The sequence below is a fragment of the Montipora foliosa genome, chromosome 4, assembly GCF_036669935.1.
Source record: "Montipora foliosa isolate CH-2021 chromosome 4, ASM3666993v2, whole genome shotgun sequence".
Classification (NCBI taxonomy): domain Eukaryota; kingdom Metazoa; phylum Cnidaria; class Anthozoa; order Scleractinia; family Acroporidae; genus Montipora; species Montipora foliosa.
The window spans coordinates 29,847,632-29,866,316 of NC_090872.1; the positions used below are offsets into that span (position 1 = coordinate 29,847,632).

General features: G+C 40.8%; 1 protein-coding gene across 3 annotated transcripts in view; it reads right to left on the minus strand.

The window, feature by feature from the left end:
- LOC138000568 (probable tRNA methyltransferase 9B) overlaps positions 1-18,557 on the minus strand; it is a 19,734-nt gene extending 1,177 nt beyond the window's left edge. The window contains exons 1-7 of one of the 3 annotated variants that reach the window (XM_068847068.1): positions 18,536-18,557; positions 16,045-16,310; positions 11,343-11,479; positions 10,500-10,722; positions 7,764-8,059; positions 6,921-6,972; positions 1-927 (exon numbers count right to left, since the gene is read on the minus strand). The exon at positions 1-927 is cut by the window's left edge and continues 1,177 nt beyond it. In XM_068847068.1, the coding sequence (XP_068703169.1) occupies positions 1-927; positions 6,921-6,972; positions 7,764-8,059; positions 10,500-10,659 (1,435 nt within the window). In that variant the 5' untranslated portion in view covers positions 10,660-10,722; positions 11,343-11,479; positions 16,045-16,310; positions 18,536-18,557. The other 2 variants (XM_068847067.1, XM_068847069.1) reach the window with 2 other exon arrangements.
- Positions 18,558-18,685: the final 128 nt, after the last annotated feature.

Here is an 18,685-nt window from a genome sequence, read left to right on the forward strand (position 1 = left end):
CAGGTTCTTGGCAACTAATCGTGGTATGTTGAAAAGTCTTCTTGCTGAGGGTGGGAATAGAAGAGTCAACTCCGTCCCAATCTTCTGTACTACTCGATTCGTCCGACGTTTCCTCGTCACCGGAACTGGAGCTATCACTGACCACATCAACTGAAGTTCCTAGGGAGTCAACCAGCCTCGCCATGATACCGAGACTCACATCGTTCCACATTTTTGAACGATCGCCACACGGTCCGCGTTCTTTTGCTTTTTCCTCTTTGAAACCAATCATGACGTCTCCGTACTCATGTTGGTCTTTACCAGTCTCCTTGCAATCGACCGATGTTCTATCAAAAGCATTGTCAAGTCGCAAATCATCTTTCCCCGCGAAAAATTTTCTCGCCAGCAAAACGAGAAATTCCGCCTTTGAGTTCGTCTCCTGCTTTTCAGCAGAAAAATAGGACCTCAAGGCAGACAACTTTCCTCTAATTTCCGAGCTGGTATCTGCGGAAGACCCGCTCATCTCGCCCTTTCCGTTGTCGAGGCTTTTTGTGCGTTTCTCCGATTCGTCATCCTCATTGTCGTCGAAAATCCTTTTGATAATAGAGTTGAGAAATTTAGAGAGTTTTTTAACTGGGCTACCCTCATCATTCACCTCTAATCTAGAAGTAAGAACGCTTTCCTGATTCCTGATTCGCTGCAAGACAGAATATTTTGAGGCATCTTTAACATGGACGATTCCCAAACCAGTATCATCATTATGACAATCAACTCTGTTGGCTTTTTGGGTTTGTTGCTGATTTCGCATGTGATTAACACATGAATCAAGGCTAGAGTTGGCTCGCTGTGAGCGCAATGAAGCAGCCGCCATGTTGGGCGTGGCTTCGATGTGAAAGTGTGTTTGGAGTCTTGGTCTGACTGGTGTGGACATGCTTCTACGCACTAAAACTAAAAAAAAAAAAGAAAAAAAAAGAGCATCACTTAGTCATTATGCACCCCAGGTCAGAATTAGAAGAACATTACAAACCGTATTCATAAATGGCGGCCAAAAAATTCTTCTTTTGTCTTTGTGCTAATCATCCTCACTAGCCTCACTTTGGAGCAAAGATTCTTTTGAATATTGTTCGCGTAAAACGAGGCTAGTGAGGAGGATTAGCATAAACACAAAAGAATAAATCTGCTTAGCCGCCATTTATGAACACGGTCTATTCTCGGATTTCAAATGACGTCACGGCCGCCATGTTGGTGTCCCCAAACAATGAAATGGCGGCCATGTTGGTGTCCCGATCCAATCCTCCGGGAATTGAAAGCTATTATTATGCTAACGTCTTCTTTTGTTTTCGTTGAAAAACATGGCTGTTGATCACGTGAGTGAAACCCAAGAATTGCTTTACTTGCAAGATTTTATAGCGGTTACGGAGAGGGGATGCAGCAAGAGGTTACGAAGTTTTTGACGATAGGGTAAAGCCTAGTTAGGTTCCTTTTTTATTACAAGTCGGTAATCCTTAAAGGCAGTAATCCATCAACATTGATAATACACAAAAACTAATTGGGGATCAGTAGTGACGCCCTTTTGGGGGCCCACTTATACAAATACCTAAAAAGCAGCCCCGTAAGGGCCTGACCAAACGGCAAATTTTGGGCGACCAAACAACATCAAACGTTGTTTCGTGACCAAACATTTTACCGCTTGGCCGCCACCTTGTTTGGTGCTGTTTGATCGTGTCTGATAAATTTGAAGGCCATCAAACATTCGATCAAACACCTTAACACATCTCTCCTGTTTTATTGTGTTTGATCGGGGCGAAGTTTTGGGCCGTTGGCAAAATCCGGATCGGATCGGATCGGATTGACGAAACTCGGACCGGAACAATAGCAAAATTCCCGCTAAAAGCAGACAGTCACCAGACAACGCGCTGAAGAGAGGAGCAGTCGAATTCTCTGCCTTTTTCTTTTGTGTAGTGGTCTCCTCATTTACGATAAGACTCATCGAAATATTCTTTTCCAGAGGTTACTGTTGATTCCGAAGCAGAATTATGAAAGATACGATGTGAGAAATTGTCCTCAATAAGCGAATTGACTGCGTACGCACTGAACGGTCTTCTTCTTCAAACATGACAAACTGACAACAATTCTCTACTTTACAAAAATTTGGTTTTATCAACGGAGTTGATAATGTAAATTGGCCACCGTACAGAGATTCTAAAAGCTGACGTTTCGAGCGTTAGCCCTTCGTCAGAGCGAATCGAGGGATTATGGGTTAAGTGTAGTTTTTATAGTAGAGTAGGAGCTACGCTATTGGTGGTAACATGGCAACGTGAAAAATAGGAATATATTAGTTAAATGAAAAGCGTTCGTTAATACCGTGAGGATCGATTAAGGGTGCCGATTTGAAAGATAAATTTTTGTTCCAGATTCTTGCGGCTTTCCGTCGTACCTAGATGTAGGGAAAGGCCGCAGATAGCCATGTGTTTTTTGGAGTGGTTAGGCAGATTAAAATGGCGAGCGACTGGCTTAGATGCATCCTTGTCATTCTTCTCAACATCGCGAGGGTGTTCGCGGAAACGGTCACCTAGTCGTCTACCTGTCTCACCAATGTATAATTTATTGCATAACGTACAGGTTATGCAATAAATGACATTTGCGGAGGTACATGTGAGGTACATGGTACATTCCAGAAAATCTACCGCTTACTGACTCAGAGAAATCTGTTCCAAACGCACCAACGAATTTTCTATTAAGCAAGATGTTGAAAAATTCCTTCGCCGCGTTCAGTTAAAAGCCTTTTTTCACGACAAAGAGGATGATTCGGACACTTCTAATAAAGACATTTTTGAAACACTTTTAGTTCGCAAATCCAAATGGACTCCCCCAGAGGGACAATTTGCCTCTTTAGATTTTTTTCACCAAAAAATGCCCTCACGACATCCACAAACTTAAATTCAATCGCAACACTAAATTTTCCAACCTGTCCTCGGAAGAGTGGGCTGCGCTTAAAAATCTTAGTAAACGCAACGACATAGTTGTCAAATCGGCCGACAAAGGCGGCGCGGTAGTTGTTTGGCGGTCCGACCTTTACCAAAAAGAAGCTTTGCGGCAACTTTCGGATACCTCGTTTTATGCCAAAATCCCTAAAGATCTCACTTCCAAAAATCAAAAACTTGTCAAAGACACCATTCAAAATCTTATAGTTAATCAAGAATTACCGGACACTGCCACTAATCTCATCATCAACAACCCTAGTCTAGAACTTCGTGCATTTACTTCTTGCCTAAAATTCACAAACCCAACAACCCAGGTCGCCCTATCGTTCCTGCCTGTAGTTGCCCCACCGAACTCATTTCTAGCTACTTAGACAGGATTATGACGCCTATCGTCAAATCTTTGCCATCATACATTAAAGACAGTACACACGCACTACAAATTTTCCGCGATTTCAATTTCTCCGGCCAAGACAAACTTATTTTCATCATGGACATTACATCTCTATACACAGTCATTCCTAATACCGAAGGTCTTCAAGCACTTAAACACTTTTTCGATCAACGCACTGTCAAAGAACCTAGCTCGGAAACGCTCCTCCGCCTTGCCGAACTAGTTTTAACGCTTAAGTGTTTTTCATTCGCCGGCAACTATTACAAACAAATTAACGGTGTAGCGATGGGCACAAGAATGGGACCTAGCTATGCCAATCTTTTTGTAGGATATGTTGAACACCAATTTTTTAAGCAGTACAACGGCCCCAAACCTGAACTCTACGGCCGCTACATCGACGACTGCATCGGCGCTATTTCATCCAGCAGAGAAGAACTCGATCAATTTATAACCTCCGTCAACTCTTTTCATCCGGCTCTTAAATATACCTGGGAAATTTCGGAAACTTCATTTGCTTTCCTAGATATCAAAGTTTCTATTGGAGGCAACGTGCTATGTACTAGTGTGCACTACAAACCAACTGATTCACACAGTTATTTGTTGTATTCATCGTCACATCCATCACATGTCAAGAACTCCATTCCTTATTCTCAATTTCTTAGATTTCGACGTCTATGTAGTGATGACTCCGATTTTTCCAGCAAATCAGAGGAGATGTGCCAGTTCTTCGAAAAACGTGGCTATCCTGTCTCAGTGGTCAAAGCGGGCCATCATCGCGCCCAACAATTTGATCAACAGTCATCACTGCAAACGTCACAAAAAGATAAGAATGACAGAATTCCATTCACCCTCACTTTCCATCCTCACAATCACGCAGTCAAAAGCATCATTCTTAGTAATTTTAAATTACTCCAAAATGATCCCGAGACTGGTAGAATCTTTTCGCAACCTCCACTTATTTCATTCAAACGCGACAAAAACGTAGGCAACTTTTTAGTTAGAGAATGAAGGGGTAGTTTCTAAAGAAACTGTGGTGCTGCGTCGGTGGGGAAGTAGTATACAAAAATTTGGTTTTATCAACGGAGTTGATAATGTAAATTTGCCACCGTACAGAGATTCTAAAAGCTGACGTTTCGAGCGTTAGCCCTTCGTCAGAGCGAATCATTTCATGCTATATTGCATTTCCAAGATCCTTTAGTTAGAAGCGCGCTCAAAACTAACGAGCAACCCGGCACTTTCAAATGCGCGCGCTCACGATGCAAAACTTGTCTTTTCATTGTTAACACTAGCAAGATATCGGGACCTAAGCGATCTGTTAAGATCACCGATCGTTTCACATGTACCTCCGCAAATGTCATTTATTGCATAACCTGTAGGTTATGCAATAAATTATACATTGGTGAGACAGGTAGACGACTAGGTGACCGTTTCCGCGAACACCTTCGCGATGTTTAGAAGAATGACAAGGATGCATCTAAGCCAGTCGCTCGTCATTTTAATCTGCCTAACCACTCCAAAAAACACATGGCTATCTGCGGCCTTTCCCTACATCTAGGTACGACGGAAAGCCGCAAGAATCTGGAATAAAAATTCATCTTGCACCCTTAATCCTCACGGTATTAAGGAACGCTTTTCATTTAACTAATATATTCCTATTTTTCACGTTGCCATGTTACCACCAATAGCGTAGCTCCTACTCTACTATAAAAACTACACGTAACCCATAATCCCTCGATTCGCTTTGACGAAGGGCTAACGCTCGAAACTTCAGCTTTTAGAATCTCTGTACGGTGGCCAATTTACATTATCAACTCCGTTGATAAAACCAAATTTTTGTATACTACTTCCCCACCGACGCAGCACCACAGTTTCTTTAGAAACTACCCTCAATTCTCTACTTTACCCCAGTCCCTGACAATTATTGTGCAATAGCCTGGTTTTGCAACAGAACAGCCAATCCACTACCTCTGAAATGACGATTATCAACAACTTCTTATTTTCTCGACATTGACTGTTATCGTCAATTTAGGACCTTTAGCGCTTGATAGGGATTATTGGAAATGTATATCTAATTTTAAAATCTAAACCCTAATGCCTGAACTCGCAGGACTCGAACCTGGGAATGTTCGATTAATAAGCATTTCACTTAACCACTAGACTACCACATCGCTAACTGCCAGAACATTTTTTTTAACATGTCAATATTTTTTTCTCCTGAATGCCGCTGTAAACGTGTATTATCACCCCCTAAGAAACAAGTATAAACAGGTGAAAATTTCGGTTACCAATTGCAAACCTCAAGAGGAAGCTAACCATTTTGAAATCAAGCACTAGACTTAACCACTACTCAGCAATTATTTTATTAAATTTATACTAATTAGTGTTGGTATATAATCGGTACAATTGTCAGCCAGTTGGTCTTTAGTGGTTTAGTGGATAAAAACCCTTCCTTCAAAGTGGGTGCTCTGGGTTCAAATCCTGTCCAGGAATGCAACTTTAATTTTTTTTTTTTCATCTGCTACCACAAGTCCTGGGACAGAGTAATCTAAATTAACAATAACAGTCAATCCAGAGAAAATTAGGAATTGCCGATAATCATCATTTCAGAGGTAGAGGACATGTAGAATGGAAAGGGAATGTCAGTTGACAAAGGGAGAGCTCGCAGAATAGTTTGGATTCTACTCTAATATGACCTTAAATATCGCTATTCTTGCTGCGTGTGCCGTCGTCAACTGAATTCCCGATCTGTTTCTAAATCAGGCCACTGTGCAATCATGTATTTCCCATGGGTATGCTTGGCATTCACACATTTAGCTATTTATACCACTATTTTGGCCTGTGACATTCAATTGAAGCCACTCAGCCATCTACGTTGCTTTGCTCGGGGAAGATTTTCATTTCTCCTTTGGCGTTGTTTACATTTTTTGTCCAATATGGATGCCAGATTTTTTTTTTCCACCAAAACACAAGTCATCCCCAGTTTCCTATCACAATGTATCATGGCTGGCCACAAAAAACCGAAGGAAGGCAATGTGGCTATATGGTTTGGGTGCTTGTCTTGAGACCCCAGGATCCTGACCACTGGCTGAAGTTGTTCCTGGTAAACCAGACTGGATCAATTTCTTGGCTGCACTTGTAGTAAATAGCCAGGTGGTCTAATTTTGATTTGATTGCCTCCAGCCAGTTGAGATTTTTTTATAGTTGTTTTGTTCAATGACCCTGCAAAGCCCTTGTGGGGAGTGCCCAATTAAGTAATAACAAGAATAATTATTTGAGCAGTTTTCACCCGACTGTCGAAAGGAATTACGCAATTGCAATTGGTACGCTTCGTGATTGGCTTAAAAATCTTGTGCCACTTTATCAACGAAATTGAGAAGGAAAAGGAAAACCAATCACGACTTGCACACAATTTTTCCCATGCATTGAGCAAGTTATATGGAATTGCTATGAGTTTGGATTGGTTTGCTGCGATGTTTACACCTGCTGTGATTGGTCAAAGTGATTACTCTGTTATTTGTTTTATGACTGACTCAATTGAAAACCTCTCTATTGTTAACTTTAATTACCTTTGTTTCTCTGATAGTGAGTGTAGGGAACTAACACATCTTTTCCATCAAACTGAAAGAAGTATGATTATGAAATTAGTAAAGAAGAAAGTGTATTTTCTCTTTGAATGAACAGATTGGGAGAGGTCTTAAAATCCATTAGCCTGCGCCACAGACGAAACCAAACCTCTGGTTAGATCTGTCTGCAAACCAGTGCAGAAATCCTTGTTCTCGGCCCAACAATGCACCAGGATTTGAGCACACGCCATGATTGGTCTGTTCAGAAAAACAATAATTGTTCGACAAGACCAGTAATAGCCAATCAGGTTAAAGGGAAATTTGAAATGCACTTCCACTTGTTTGATGAGTCCATTGGGGTCCAGAACAAGGATCTCGGCCCTGCTTTGCAGACATTACTAACCAGTGTTACAATACGTCTGCAACGCAGGCTAGAAATCCATGAAAACAAAGGATTTGAGTGCTTTTTAGTTTCAGTTCAAATTAGCACACTTTTTGTAACTTTAAGCCCTAGGCATACAATATTCATACTCTGGCCTCAGAATAGGATCTGTGAACAACACACTTTCAGAACCCTACAACTGGACACACATCTCCTGATAAGCAACCCAATTCACAGAAAGTTCTCTACTCTGCACCGAGAGGTTTTCTCCGCGTACTACTCCGGTTTTCCCTCTCCTCAAAAACCAACATTTGACTTGTTGTGTTAATTGTTAATTTCACTTTACAGTGTCCCCAATTAGTGCTCCAGCGCTAAATCTACTAGACACTTAAATAAAGTTCCTTTCCTTTTTTTTTCCTTTTATGTAACATGAGTGATGACTGCAGTACACTGTAGTTACAAACCTTCCGTTGTTCTTGTTCAAATGCCCAAACATAAACCAGCATTCTGCCTCCTGGTCTTAGTATCCTGTATAGTTCTTCAAGGGCTTTGACACGTCTCTTCTCTGAAGCAAAATGATGAATGACACCAACTGATATAATAGCATCGAAACAACCGTCTCTGAAAGGTAGGCTTTGGTTGTCACAAGCCACTACATTGTGACCTCTTTGTGCCGCAATCTCCGTAAATTCCACACAGCTGTCTGATCCAACAACAAAGGACTCCAGGGCAAGACCCAGGTATTTTCCAGTTCCACATCCTAAAATAACATAGGAAAATGTATTTATTACCAGAAAAAAAAAACAAAAAACAAATGGAGCTGGACAGCTGTGAGATAGTGCTTAATAGGTGACAGGCAGCAGAAGACGATGGAGAGAGGTGGGAAGGGAGGGTAGGAAGTGGCTCGATTCTGATCTGACATCCATCTCCAACATCGCTTACTGATAATTCAAGCACGACACAAGGGCATGAAAAATTTCACTGGAGGGCAAAAACTTTGTGCCTTAAAAAAGGTATTTTAAATTGTAAATATAAAATCTTGACCATAAGAGGCATTTATCTGAAAACATGAGCTTTAATTACTGGAATTTATGAAGCCTTAGGTCGTATTCTATTGGAATCAACCATTTTTAGCTGGTTGGGTTGGTTGGGCTTTTAAGTGTTCTATTCAGAAAAAAGCGTTTTCAACTTTGGTTTGGTTGATCAACTTTTTTAACCTGCATCAAACTAGGTTGAGATAGTTGAAAAAGCATTGGCTGCGACTGCTGTTGTTTACGCAGGCCATGCAGCGGGCTCCTGCTGTGTTGTTTTCCCTCAACTTGTCAACACTGAGAAGTCTGGTAATAACTATTCCCAGGAGTTACCACGTTTCAATCGAAAACGGTTGGAAAAGTGTTCTATTGGGAAACCTCAACCGTTTCAACCTAAACCAGTTGCGGGGCCCTATTAGGGGTAAATTCCAACAAGCGACGTGGCCTTGAACTGGCGACATGATAGCCACGAACTGGCGACGACCGACAGACTATTACAACGAATTAGCAAAAGCGACACAAATGTCAAGACTGACCGACAGCGAATTTCAGAATTGTGAATGTTCTGAGGACTGCGGAACATTTGCGCGTACACAATTCATCGTAATTACTTAATAATGATCATTGTTAACAATAATGGCCAATTATGGCTAATAAGGGTCCAATAAAGGCGAACAGAAATACATCTCATTTTACTGCTGTTTTGATCGTTCATTTCATGTGATTGACGTATTCAGTGCATCACTCCCTTTGAGGACTTTTCCGCTTTGTGTATCATGTTCTCCCTGCATGACCCACGTGCGCACTCCATCAGTCTGTCAGAGAGATACTTTTTTCTCTATTGATCACGTTCATCTCGGTGTTCCAAATCGTAAGCGAGTTATTGAAATACATCACTATCAGAGTCATAAGCTAGTCGTCGGAGTGCCGAACTTGTGCACGGTCAGAGTCACGTGACAGGTCTGTTCAACATCAGAGACCGCGCTATCGTTTAACCCTTTGAAGTTTGCCGAGTTTCATAACGAGTCCCCTCTACTAACTATGATTTTTCACAGACCTTTTGTAAACGCATTCCTTGCGGATAATGAATGGTCGATAATGTCTGTTAGCGACTCTGCGCACACTTTGTTATCAAACTGTTTACTTGACAATGTCAAACTTTTTTCTTTTCTTTACAATGTCCTTCCTCCTGGGTTGTTCTAGTTACAGAAAAGCACAGTCTGACAACTAAATCAGAGTTGAACTCAGAAGAAACATTAGACTCTTGCACTACCAGAATTGTAGAAACGCTATTATAGCTCGATTGCCTTGCCAGATTAGGCCTTTATTCACTTGTATAGTTTACTAGGTGGAATTTCATTGACTTCAACAACTATTCCAAGTAGTCTGAATAGGTATTAAACATTAAAAAAGGTCTCAAAACCCTGGGCTTAAAAGTACTAAAGATAGAGGCCATATGTTCCGTTGGCATCGTTCCAGCGAATGGGGATTGTCAGAGGGGCAACAAGCTAAAATTTATTAATGAAATTCCGACAAGCGACACAAGAATGTTCCGAAATAGCGACATAGCTAGCTGTGAAATTCAGACGGACGACATGGGCACCCCCCCTAACAGGGCCTCAGTTGCGGTTGAAACGGTTGATCCCAATAGAACAAAACCTATTTATTGATCATGTGACAATTTGTTGCAAATGGCCCATTGTCAGTGAACTACCATTTTCCAAGCTTGGATCCTTCTAAAGCTCAAAATCCAGGCACAAGATTTTTGATGTAGTATCAGTTTACAATTTATTTTTGCTGATGACAGAGGTGATCTTTCTTTCACTTCAAATAAACTCGTTTGAATTTTAGGATTTCACAGACTGCCTTTCTTTTGTTATGTAACAGGAATTGTTCTTCTTTGGACTTCCTGCAAGGTAGAGTCAAGAATTTGAACTAAAGTATCATATGCACGGAAATTTTATGTGCATATATATTTTCTTCGGAATTCCCTTTACATTACATGACTTCGCACAATTCAAACGATGTTTCAGGTTATTTATTGCATAATCTACAAACAATCCTTTGTCTACGTACTGCATACGTACTGCGCCAAGTGGGTAGATATTTGATTCAATATTTGTCAGTTTTTTTTACAAGTTTTCAATGAAAGCGATTAATCTGACTTACCCACATCAGCGATCAGGCTTCCCGCTGGCAAAGAGAGAAGGAATTCCTCCACCCGAGGCCAAGCTTTGGGTCGATATGAAAGAAAATGAGGTGCTATTTTCTCGTAAACATTGCGGACGTGATGTTTTTCTAACTCTTCCGGAGAAGCAAACTTGTTCATTTAAAAACGGTTGGCTATTATTATTCCTTAAAACAGCTCTTTCCACGAGGATCTTCGTCCAGTCTGTTGAAAAAAAAAAACACATCAGTTGGAAACACTGTCGAATTTTAACCTAAAAAGCAGCGTGACTTAAAAAACACTCAAGGCGGAAAAAAAACACAACTTTCAAGATGCCGTGACGTACTTTAGCAGCCAAACTGATGAGGCAGAACAGGGAAGTACAAGATACGAGACTTCGATTATCATAAAAAACAATTCGTCACCGAAATATTCTGCGGTTTAGTCTTAGCTGCGTTTAGCCGCGAGAGACAGCTGTGATTTTCGTCACAACTAAAAACCAAAAAACCTTACACAGAACTTAAAAACCCAAGGTTTCGTGCAACAAGTTAATTGGATCATAATATGATTTTCCAAACTTTTCCAGTGCAATTAGTCTTGGGCTGTGGATCATTCGATAAAGAATTCATTGATCATGAAAGAACAGCAAGCACCGACAATGTTCTATTCGCTTATGGCTTTTCATTGTGTCGACCGAATCACTACATTATTCTCAAAATTAATTTGCAAAAGAAAGCAGAAACATCGTCAACAAACAACCGTGACAGCTTCAAAGCTATTGTGTCGTGGAAGAGTGGTTTGTCGTTGTGAAAAATACATATAAACGAAGGCATCAAGCTGCTTACCACTCATACGGTTGAAGCCGCTTCCAAGCAACGCTGACAGCCTAACAATCTCTCACGACCTCTTCAGCGAGTCAAAATGTATCTGATATCGCTTTCCTCCCATCAAAGCACCAGCTGTTGCACTAGGGAAAAGCCATCTATTTATGAAACGACAAATATTTGCATATCAATGATATTAAAGCGATTTCCTCTGAAAGGGACATATTTGGCGTCACGTGTGAAATGAATGGCGCACACACGCGCGTTTAAAAAGCGTGGTCTATCAGTTGCCGGGCAACGACAACGAGAAATTGCAGCGAAATATCCCATTTATTCAACCATGGCAACGTCGACACGTGAACAATTCGTGAACTGATTGTGAAGCGTCTGTTCCTTTCTTTTTTTTTCACGATTCTTGAAACAAAGGATAACACAAAAAGCAAGCATGCTTTAGAGGGATATTTTATTTCAAGGGAATTTCTCCTTGGAATATTACAGAAGGAAAGAAAAGGTACATTTGTCTCTTGTTTGAACTTCATACGAGGATGGCATTACCCAAATGAGCCAAGAACCTTCTACAAGAGGAATCCTGATGAGAGGTGGACTTTAGGGGCCTTTCATTTATTAGCGCATTGGGGGAGGGGGGGGGGGGCAAAATTACATGGAAAGTTACCCAATCCCCCTCTATAGCAATGGCAACAATCACATAGGCCCCCTCCTTTATCCAGGATTATATCTTAACGCCCCCCCACCCCCCTCTCTTTACTCATACATGAAAGCCACCCAACTTACATGTGAAAGCAGAACAGCTAAGCTAGTTCATCGAAAGCATTCATAGAGTTGTATTAGAATGCTAATATTCAACATTTCAACTCAACAATCATCTAGCTTTATCCTTAGAAACAACAATTTAGCAGAGGCGTAGCGTGGGTTTTCCGTTAAGGTATGCAGAGGAAGGCGTAGTGAAACGAGCGCTTTCGGTGACACCCTCTAGGGGAGTATGCGAGCGTGCTTCCCCCCGAAAATGTTTATTTTTAGGGCCTTGGAAATGCCATTTCCCATGTTTTCCAGGGGAAAGTTTCATAAATCAAAAAATGAAAAAAACTTAACTATTCAGTAACTTTGTTGTTTCTTTGTCAGCCTTTGGAACTACTGATGTAAGTGTACATTAGACTAGTGCATTATTCACTGTAGATTGTGGCTACAGGAATTGAAGGGCGACACTTCACCCTCTACGACGGGGATATTAAATAAATGGATTTTGGAGATACGCATGTGCGCACTCGTGTATATGGTCGCTGCTGTTACATAATCAGCTTAGAAGTGTTTAGGTGATCCAATTTATTCTGTCACCTCTCAGGTGTTGTCGTAGCATGGACTAGAGTGTTGTTGATTAGTCTGCATTGTCCTGAAAACCGTAATATATGCAGAGACATTTTTTTTAGAACTTTCTAGATTTGCATAAGTATAAAAACTTGCGAGTTTAGCTCGATGTATATAATATTTAGTGTGTGCTCAAGGAATAAAGTCGTGTTGCCAACCGGAAGGATAGGATAGGATAACTTTATTTAGACACGGTAAACTCATCAATCGTAACTATAAAAACCTAATTAATTACCAGAATTATTACAAATTATACAACGACTACAGCTACATTATTCAAAATTGTTCTAAGTAATCAATAAATATAACTATAATATTAAATGACAAAATAAAAACCTGCTTTACATGAGTGCCGTGTATAGAATTGTAGATTAACTTGATGAAAAGAAACGCTCGCAGCCAGCCCGGAACGCTCTGAGGGAGTCAGCCTGCCTCAATTCGATTGGTAAATTATTCCAAAGAACTGCTCCAGTGTAGCTGAAGCTATTTTTCATATAGTTTCTGTGTGGCTGTGGGATAGCTAGTTTGCCCTCTGTGTCCCTTAAGGAGTAACTGGAGACGCTACTACGGTCAACAAATTTAGAACTAAGGTAATCGGGAGTAAGACCATTAAGCGACTTATAAACCATCACAGCCTTATAGATTGTTCGTTGAGAATCAAGTTTTATCCATCCAAGTTTTTGGATAAGGTTATCAGCGTTGGCATCATAGCTCGAGTGAGTATACGCGCAGCGCGATTTTGAAATTTTGTAAGTTTACTGGCTAGGGTTTTGCCGCAACATCCCCAGACAGAATCGCAGTAATCAAAGTGAGGCTGGACTAAAGACATGAAGATTGATCGGGAGTCTCATGTGGAACGAAAGACCTCACTCTCTTCAACGCTCCAATACCAGACGCGATTTTCTTACATAAAGTCTCAACATGAACATTCCAAGATAAAGTCTGATCAATATGAACACCTAGAGATTTCGTAGAGGTAACTTGAGTTATAGGTGCACCGTCAATAATAAGTGACGGAGGGTTGTGAAACGTGCTTAGCCTTTGCCTCGATCCGATCAACATAAACTCAGTTTTAGATGCGTTAAGAGTAAGCTTGTTAGCAGTTAGCCATTTTTCAACTCTAGCAAGATCCTCATTTAAAACAGTGTTAATACTTTGGGTGTTATTACTAGCAAAAGTTATGTGTGTGTCGTCAGCATACATTCGAGGTTCAGAATTTAATAGACAGTAAGGTAAGTCGTTAATATATATTAGAAAAAGGAGTGGACCCAGAATTGTACCTTGAGGTATACCACAAGTAAGGAAATGGTCCCCAGAGAGAGAACCATTTATAAAACATCGTTGCTTGCGGCAGTCCAAGTATGATCTAAACCAATTGTATGAAGTGCCACTGACACCATATTTCGCAAGTTTAGACAAAAGAATATCGTGATCGACGGTGTCAAAGGCTGTCTTTAAATCCAAGAAAACGACTGCGTTTACATTACCCTGGTCAATGTTGTAAGCCCAGCTATCGGTAGCTTCAAGTAAGGCAGTGACAGTGGAATGAAGAGGTCGAAATCCCGATTGGTGTCTTGAAATGAGTTTGTGTATAGTAAGGTAATTATAGAGTTGATCATAAATAATTCTCTCAAAGACTTTAGCTACAACTGGAATTACTGAAATTGGGCGGTAATTATTTAGATCTGAACGATTACCCTGTTTGAACAAGGGGATGACTTTCGAAAGTTTCCATTCATCAGGGAAAATTCCAGAAACAATAGAATGATTAAAGATAGTACAGAGTGATTCGGCTATTAAGTCAGCACATTCGCGCAAGAGTTTTGCAGATATTCCGTCCAAACCAGTAGATTTTGACTCACATAATCTGGATAAAAGAAGAAGAACCTTAGAGACGCTGGTCGGTTTTAGTTCGAATGTGCAGTGACCAGTCTCAGCTAAATAATCCAAATGAGAAGAATTGTCTTCATTGGCGTGAATATCATTTGCTAACTTAGGCCCAATGGAAGAAAAATGATCATTAAAGGCGTTAGACAACTCATGAGAATCATAAATAGAATTGCCACAGGGGAGCTTAAGTTCGCTTATGACACATTTGTGTGATTTCCTAGACATAAGCTCATTGACAATCCGCCAAGTGTTACGTGGATCACCTTGGTACTGATTGAGGGCATGCTTATAGTGACATTCTTTTGCACGTTTGATTTCATTGTTTACTATATTGCGAAGTTTTTTGAATTTACGCCAGTCCTCCGCATTACCAGAACGAGTGGCTTTTAACTTAAGAATATCTCTTGCATGCAAGCGCTTTTTGAGTTGCGAAGTAATCCAAGGTGATTCGCAAGGGCGAACACGTTTATTACGCAAGGGGGCATGCTTGTCAACACAACGAAGGAACAGTTTTTTTCCAGGCTTCCCACATATCATTTGGGTTATCATAGTTACCTATGATCTGCCAATTTGGATGTGCAATATCTCTACGAAAATTGGATAAATTAAAGTTCTTAAATTTTCTATAGGTAACTGTAGTATGGCCCCTCGAGGGTAAATCTATAGAAAGCTTGCGATAAGCATAAATAAGGCTGTGATCGCTTATGCCTATATGAGACACTCCAGAACATACAATCCTATCAGGACGGTTAGTAAAAACGAGGTCAATTAAAGTTGAAGAGGATTCAGTGCAACGAGTGGGATCAGTAATGAGCTGCTGCAGGCTGTAAACATCAGCGATGCTAGAGAGTAGATTTGCGTTATGGTCCAATTGAGGAGCAGCTAAGTTGCAGTTCAGATCGCCCAAAACATAGAACTCAACATTCTCCGCGTCAATTTTACCTATAAGCGATTCGAAATAACTAAAGATCTCAACTGAAGAGTCAGGCGGCCTATACCAGGTTACCACGAGAAAAGGCTTTGATCTCGGTTTGCGGATTTCTATACAAAGATTTTCCAGTTGGTGAATACTCAAATCAGATCGCAAAGAATAACTAATGTTCGAGCGAACAAAGAAACAAACACCACCGCCAAAGCGGCCATTTGTTTTCCTGTCACGGCGAATAATTTCATAGCCAGGAATGTAAACATCACTGTCCTTAACCGAGTCGTCAAGCCTGGTCTCGTTAATTGATAGAACATCAACGGGCGTGTCTGCGAGCAAGATTCTCAGTTCGTCGATATGTTTCACCAAACTGGCGACATTCAAATTAGCTAGTTTGAATCCACGACTGGAGGGTAAAATGGGAGAGATAAAATCATCAATCCGAGACTCACACTGCACTTCACAAGCACTAGAGATTCAAATATTATCAATATGAGTTAAGAAGTTACTGGACAAAATGCTCACCCCTTTTCTATTTAAATGAAGTCCACTCGCATTAAGACACGAAGAGTCAATGTTGATGTGAGGAAGGAAACCCCATCTTCGATTGGAGCAGAACCTTTTGAGCAACTTGTTAATTTCAGTAGCCTTTTTCCACAGATCATCTTCCTTCCGGACACAAATAGCAGAAATAGAGACAAGAGTCTCCTGCGAGTCACTTTCAATCTGGTCCGCCAGGTTCACAATACTCTCAGCAATTTGTTGTAGTTAACAGCTACGCCACTGTTCAGCTTGCATACCATCAAAAAAAGCACAGTACATTGTATCTGTTACCTTTATAACCAGCTAACACATGGTGTATATTTATAAAACAATGCTGTATCACACAGGAAAAACTGAACTGGTGAGCAGCACGTCTGCGAAACCTAAGCGTTGTAAAACGATTTATTTTATCCCACGCGTTTCGTGTGACTAACGCACACTTCATCAGGGATGTTTTACAATACAACACAAGGGACTTGTATATATATCTACATTAGAGACTAAAAATTTTTTTACATTTCGTAAAACCGCACCTACCAGAGCGGATTTGTATGTAGGAAACAGGCGGAAAGGTGTGCAAGGAGTGACACATTTTGTGCCTATATAATTTTGGGGCCCACAGTTTTAGTAGGTGCCGTTTTACATAATGTAAAAAAATTCTTAGTCTATCATGTAGGTATATATGCAGGTCCCTTATCTTGTATTGTAAAACATCCCTGACGAAGTGTGCGTTAGTCACACGAAACGCGTAGGGTAAAATAAATCGTTTTACAAATCTTAGAGTTCGCAGACGTGCTGCTCACTAGTTCAATCTTAAAAATTAAAAATTTTAAAAATTAAAAATTCTAAAAAAAAACCGTCGTCGTACAGTGTTCATAGGCCATTTACGGATACGGCGACCATTTTGAAATCCATTGTTTCAAATGGCTATTATGAAATTCTAAGGGGGCAAGTGCATACTCATTGTGCTCCCTTCTGTTCTGGGAAACAAGCTTCTGAATATTCAATTTGCTAAGTACCATATTTGGAACAACAAGAGCGAGGGGTTTCCAAATATGGTACTTAGCACTGAAACATTCAACCAATCAGTTCGCACTGAATATTCGGAAGCTGTGAACGCGCGTTACACGTTTCAACCCTTATGGGTTTCTGATTGAACATAATTAAATTTATGGAAGAAACTTTGTCATTCGCGTCACTCGTGGAAAAACCTCGCCCCTCCCTCCTGGCTAGCCATATATACCACGGACGTATCCACCTAGGACGCTTACGTTTTTCTTTCTCTCTCTGTTTTTCTTTGTCCGTCAACAAACAACAAAAGCGCAATATCGTTGTCCGACACATTTTTGTTTGTCAACTAATACTGAAAATTCATACCCAGTCTTCCAAGGTCGTCCCGCCCCCTGCCCCGAAATTTTGCACAAACCATTGTTTTCAAATGGTCTTCATTCTTGGGACACTGCATATTCCCAAGAGCATTTGAAAACAATGGTTTATGCAAAATTTGGGGGCAGGGGGGCAAACAAGGTGTATTTTGGGGAATGTGAAAATGGTCAATTGGAACTTAGCCTGATTCTATGATGGTCCAGGTCGCTTGTGTCACGCACTCTACTCCCTTCCACGACGGGGAAGGGAGTAGAGTACATGACACGAGCAACCTGGACCGTCTGAGAATCAGACTAATTGGAACTTTGCGCGTCTGCTTAATATAAGCATGTTACAAGTCTCCTAGGTATAAATCTATTCACATTCTCGTCACTCCTTCTCTGTAGTCCATCAGATTGTCAAGAATATGACAAATGAATCTTTTTCAGAGTCTCTACGATAACACCCTGCGAGCAGAGCCTCCTTTTGTCTTTTTCTTTACTGGGGAGAACGCCAAAATCGAGCAAGCAAAAGAAAGGCTCCGCTAGCAGGGTGCCACGATAATCGAACCTTTGAAAACTTAACTCAGGCTACAAATACTACATGTAAGGAGAGTTTTACGCCAGGTCCAGTGATCATTTCACTGGATGGCGACGTTGTCACGTTGACTATTACCACTTCCATCAACCTTCTCTGAGTGCGCTTGCCTCAGTTACACCTAAAGACCCTCTTTTTGTTGTAAGATTTTTTGACTTGTTTGCTCTTTTATGATGATCTTCCTGATAGCACTGATATGCTATTTTATCATTCATCACACAAGTGAAAAGTGCTTCCAGTCACGCACTCCGATTGCGTAATTGGGTAGGTGATTACCAGACTACTCTTCACCTCCGAGCAGCAGGAGCCCAAGATTCTAAAATTTCCGATCATTTTATCGAAATAAGTCTGCGAGTTGTCCAGCTTGTGCGCAATGTGACTTCCGCTGTGGTTTCTCCCAAATTGAGTCAATGGCCGCTCTCGCTTGGACAATATTTTTCTTCAGTCATCAAGTTTTGATATACTAAAACAAATGTTTACCTTAGTATGTGTAAAAGTGTTGAATAGTTACCTTCACATCAGTGAATGATTGAAAAACAATCTGACCACTATGTGACAGTCTGCGTGATGCAGTTCTAGTCAAACCCCACCTTTTACCGTCACTTTCACCATGCAGTCCTCATCATCACTTGCGGTTTTAACCGGTTGATGTAGAACGCTT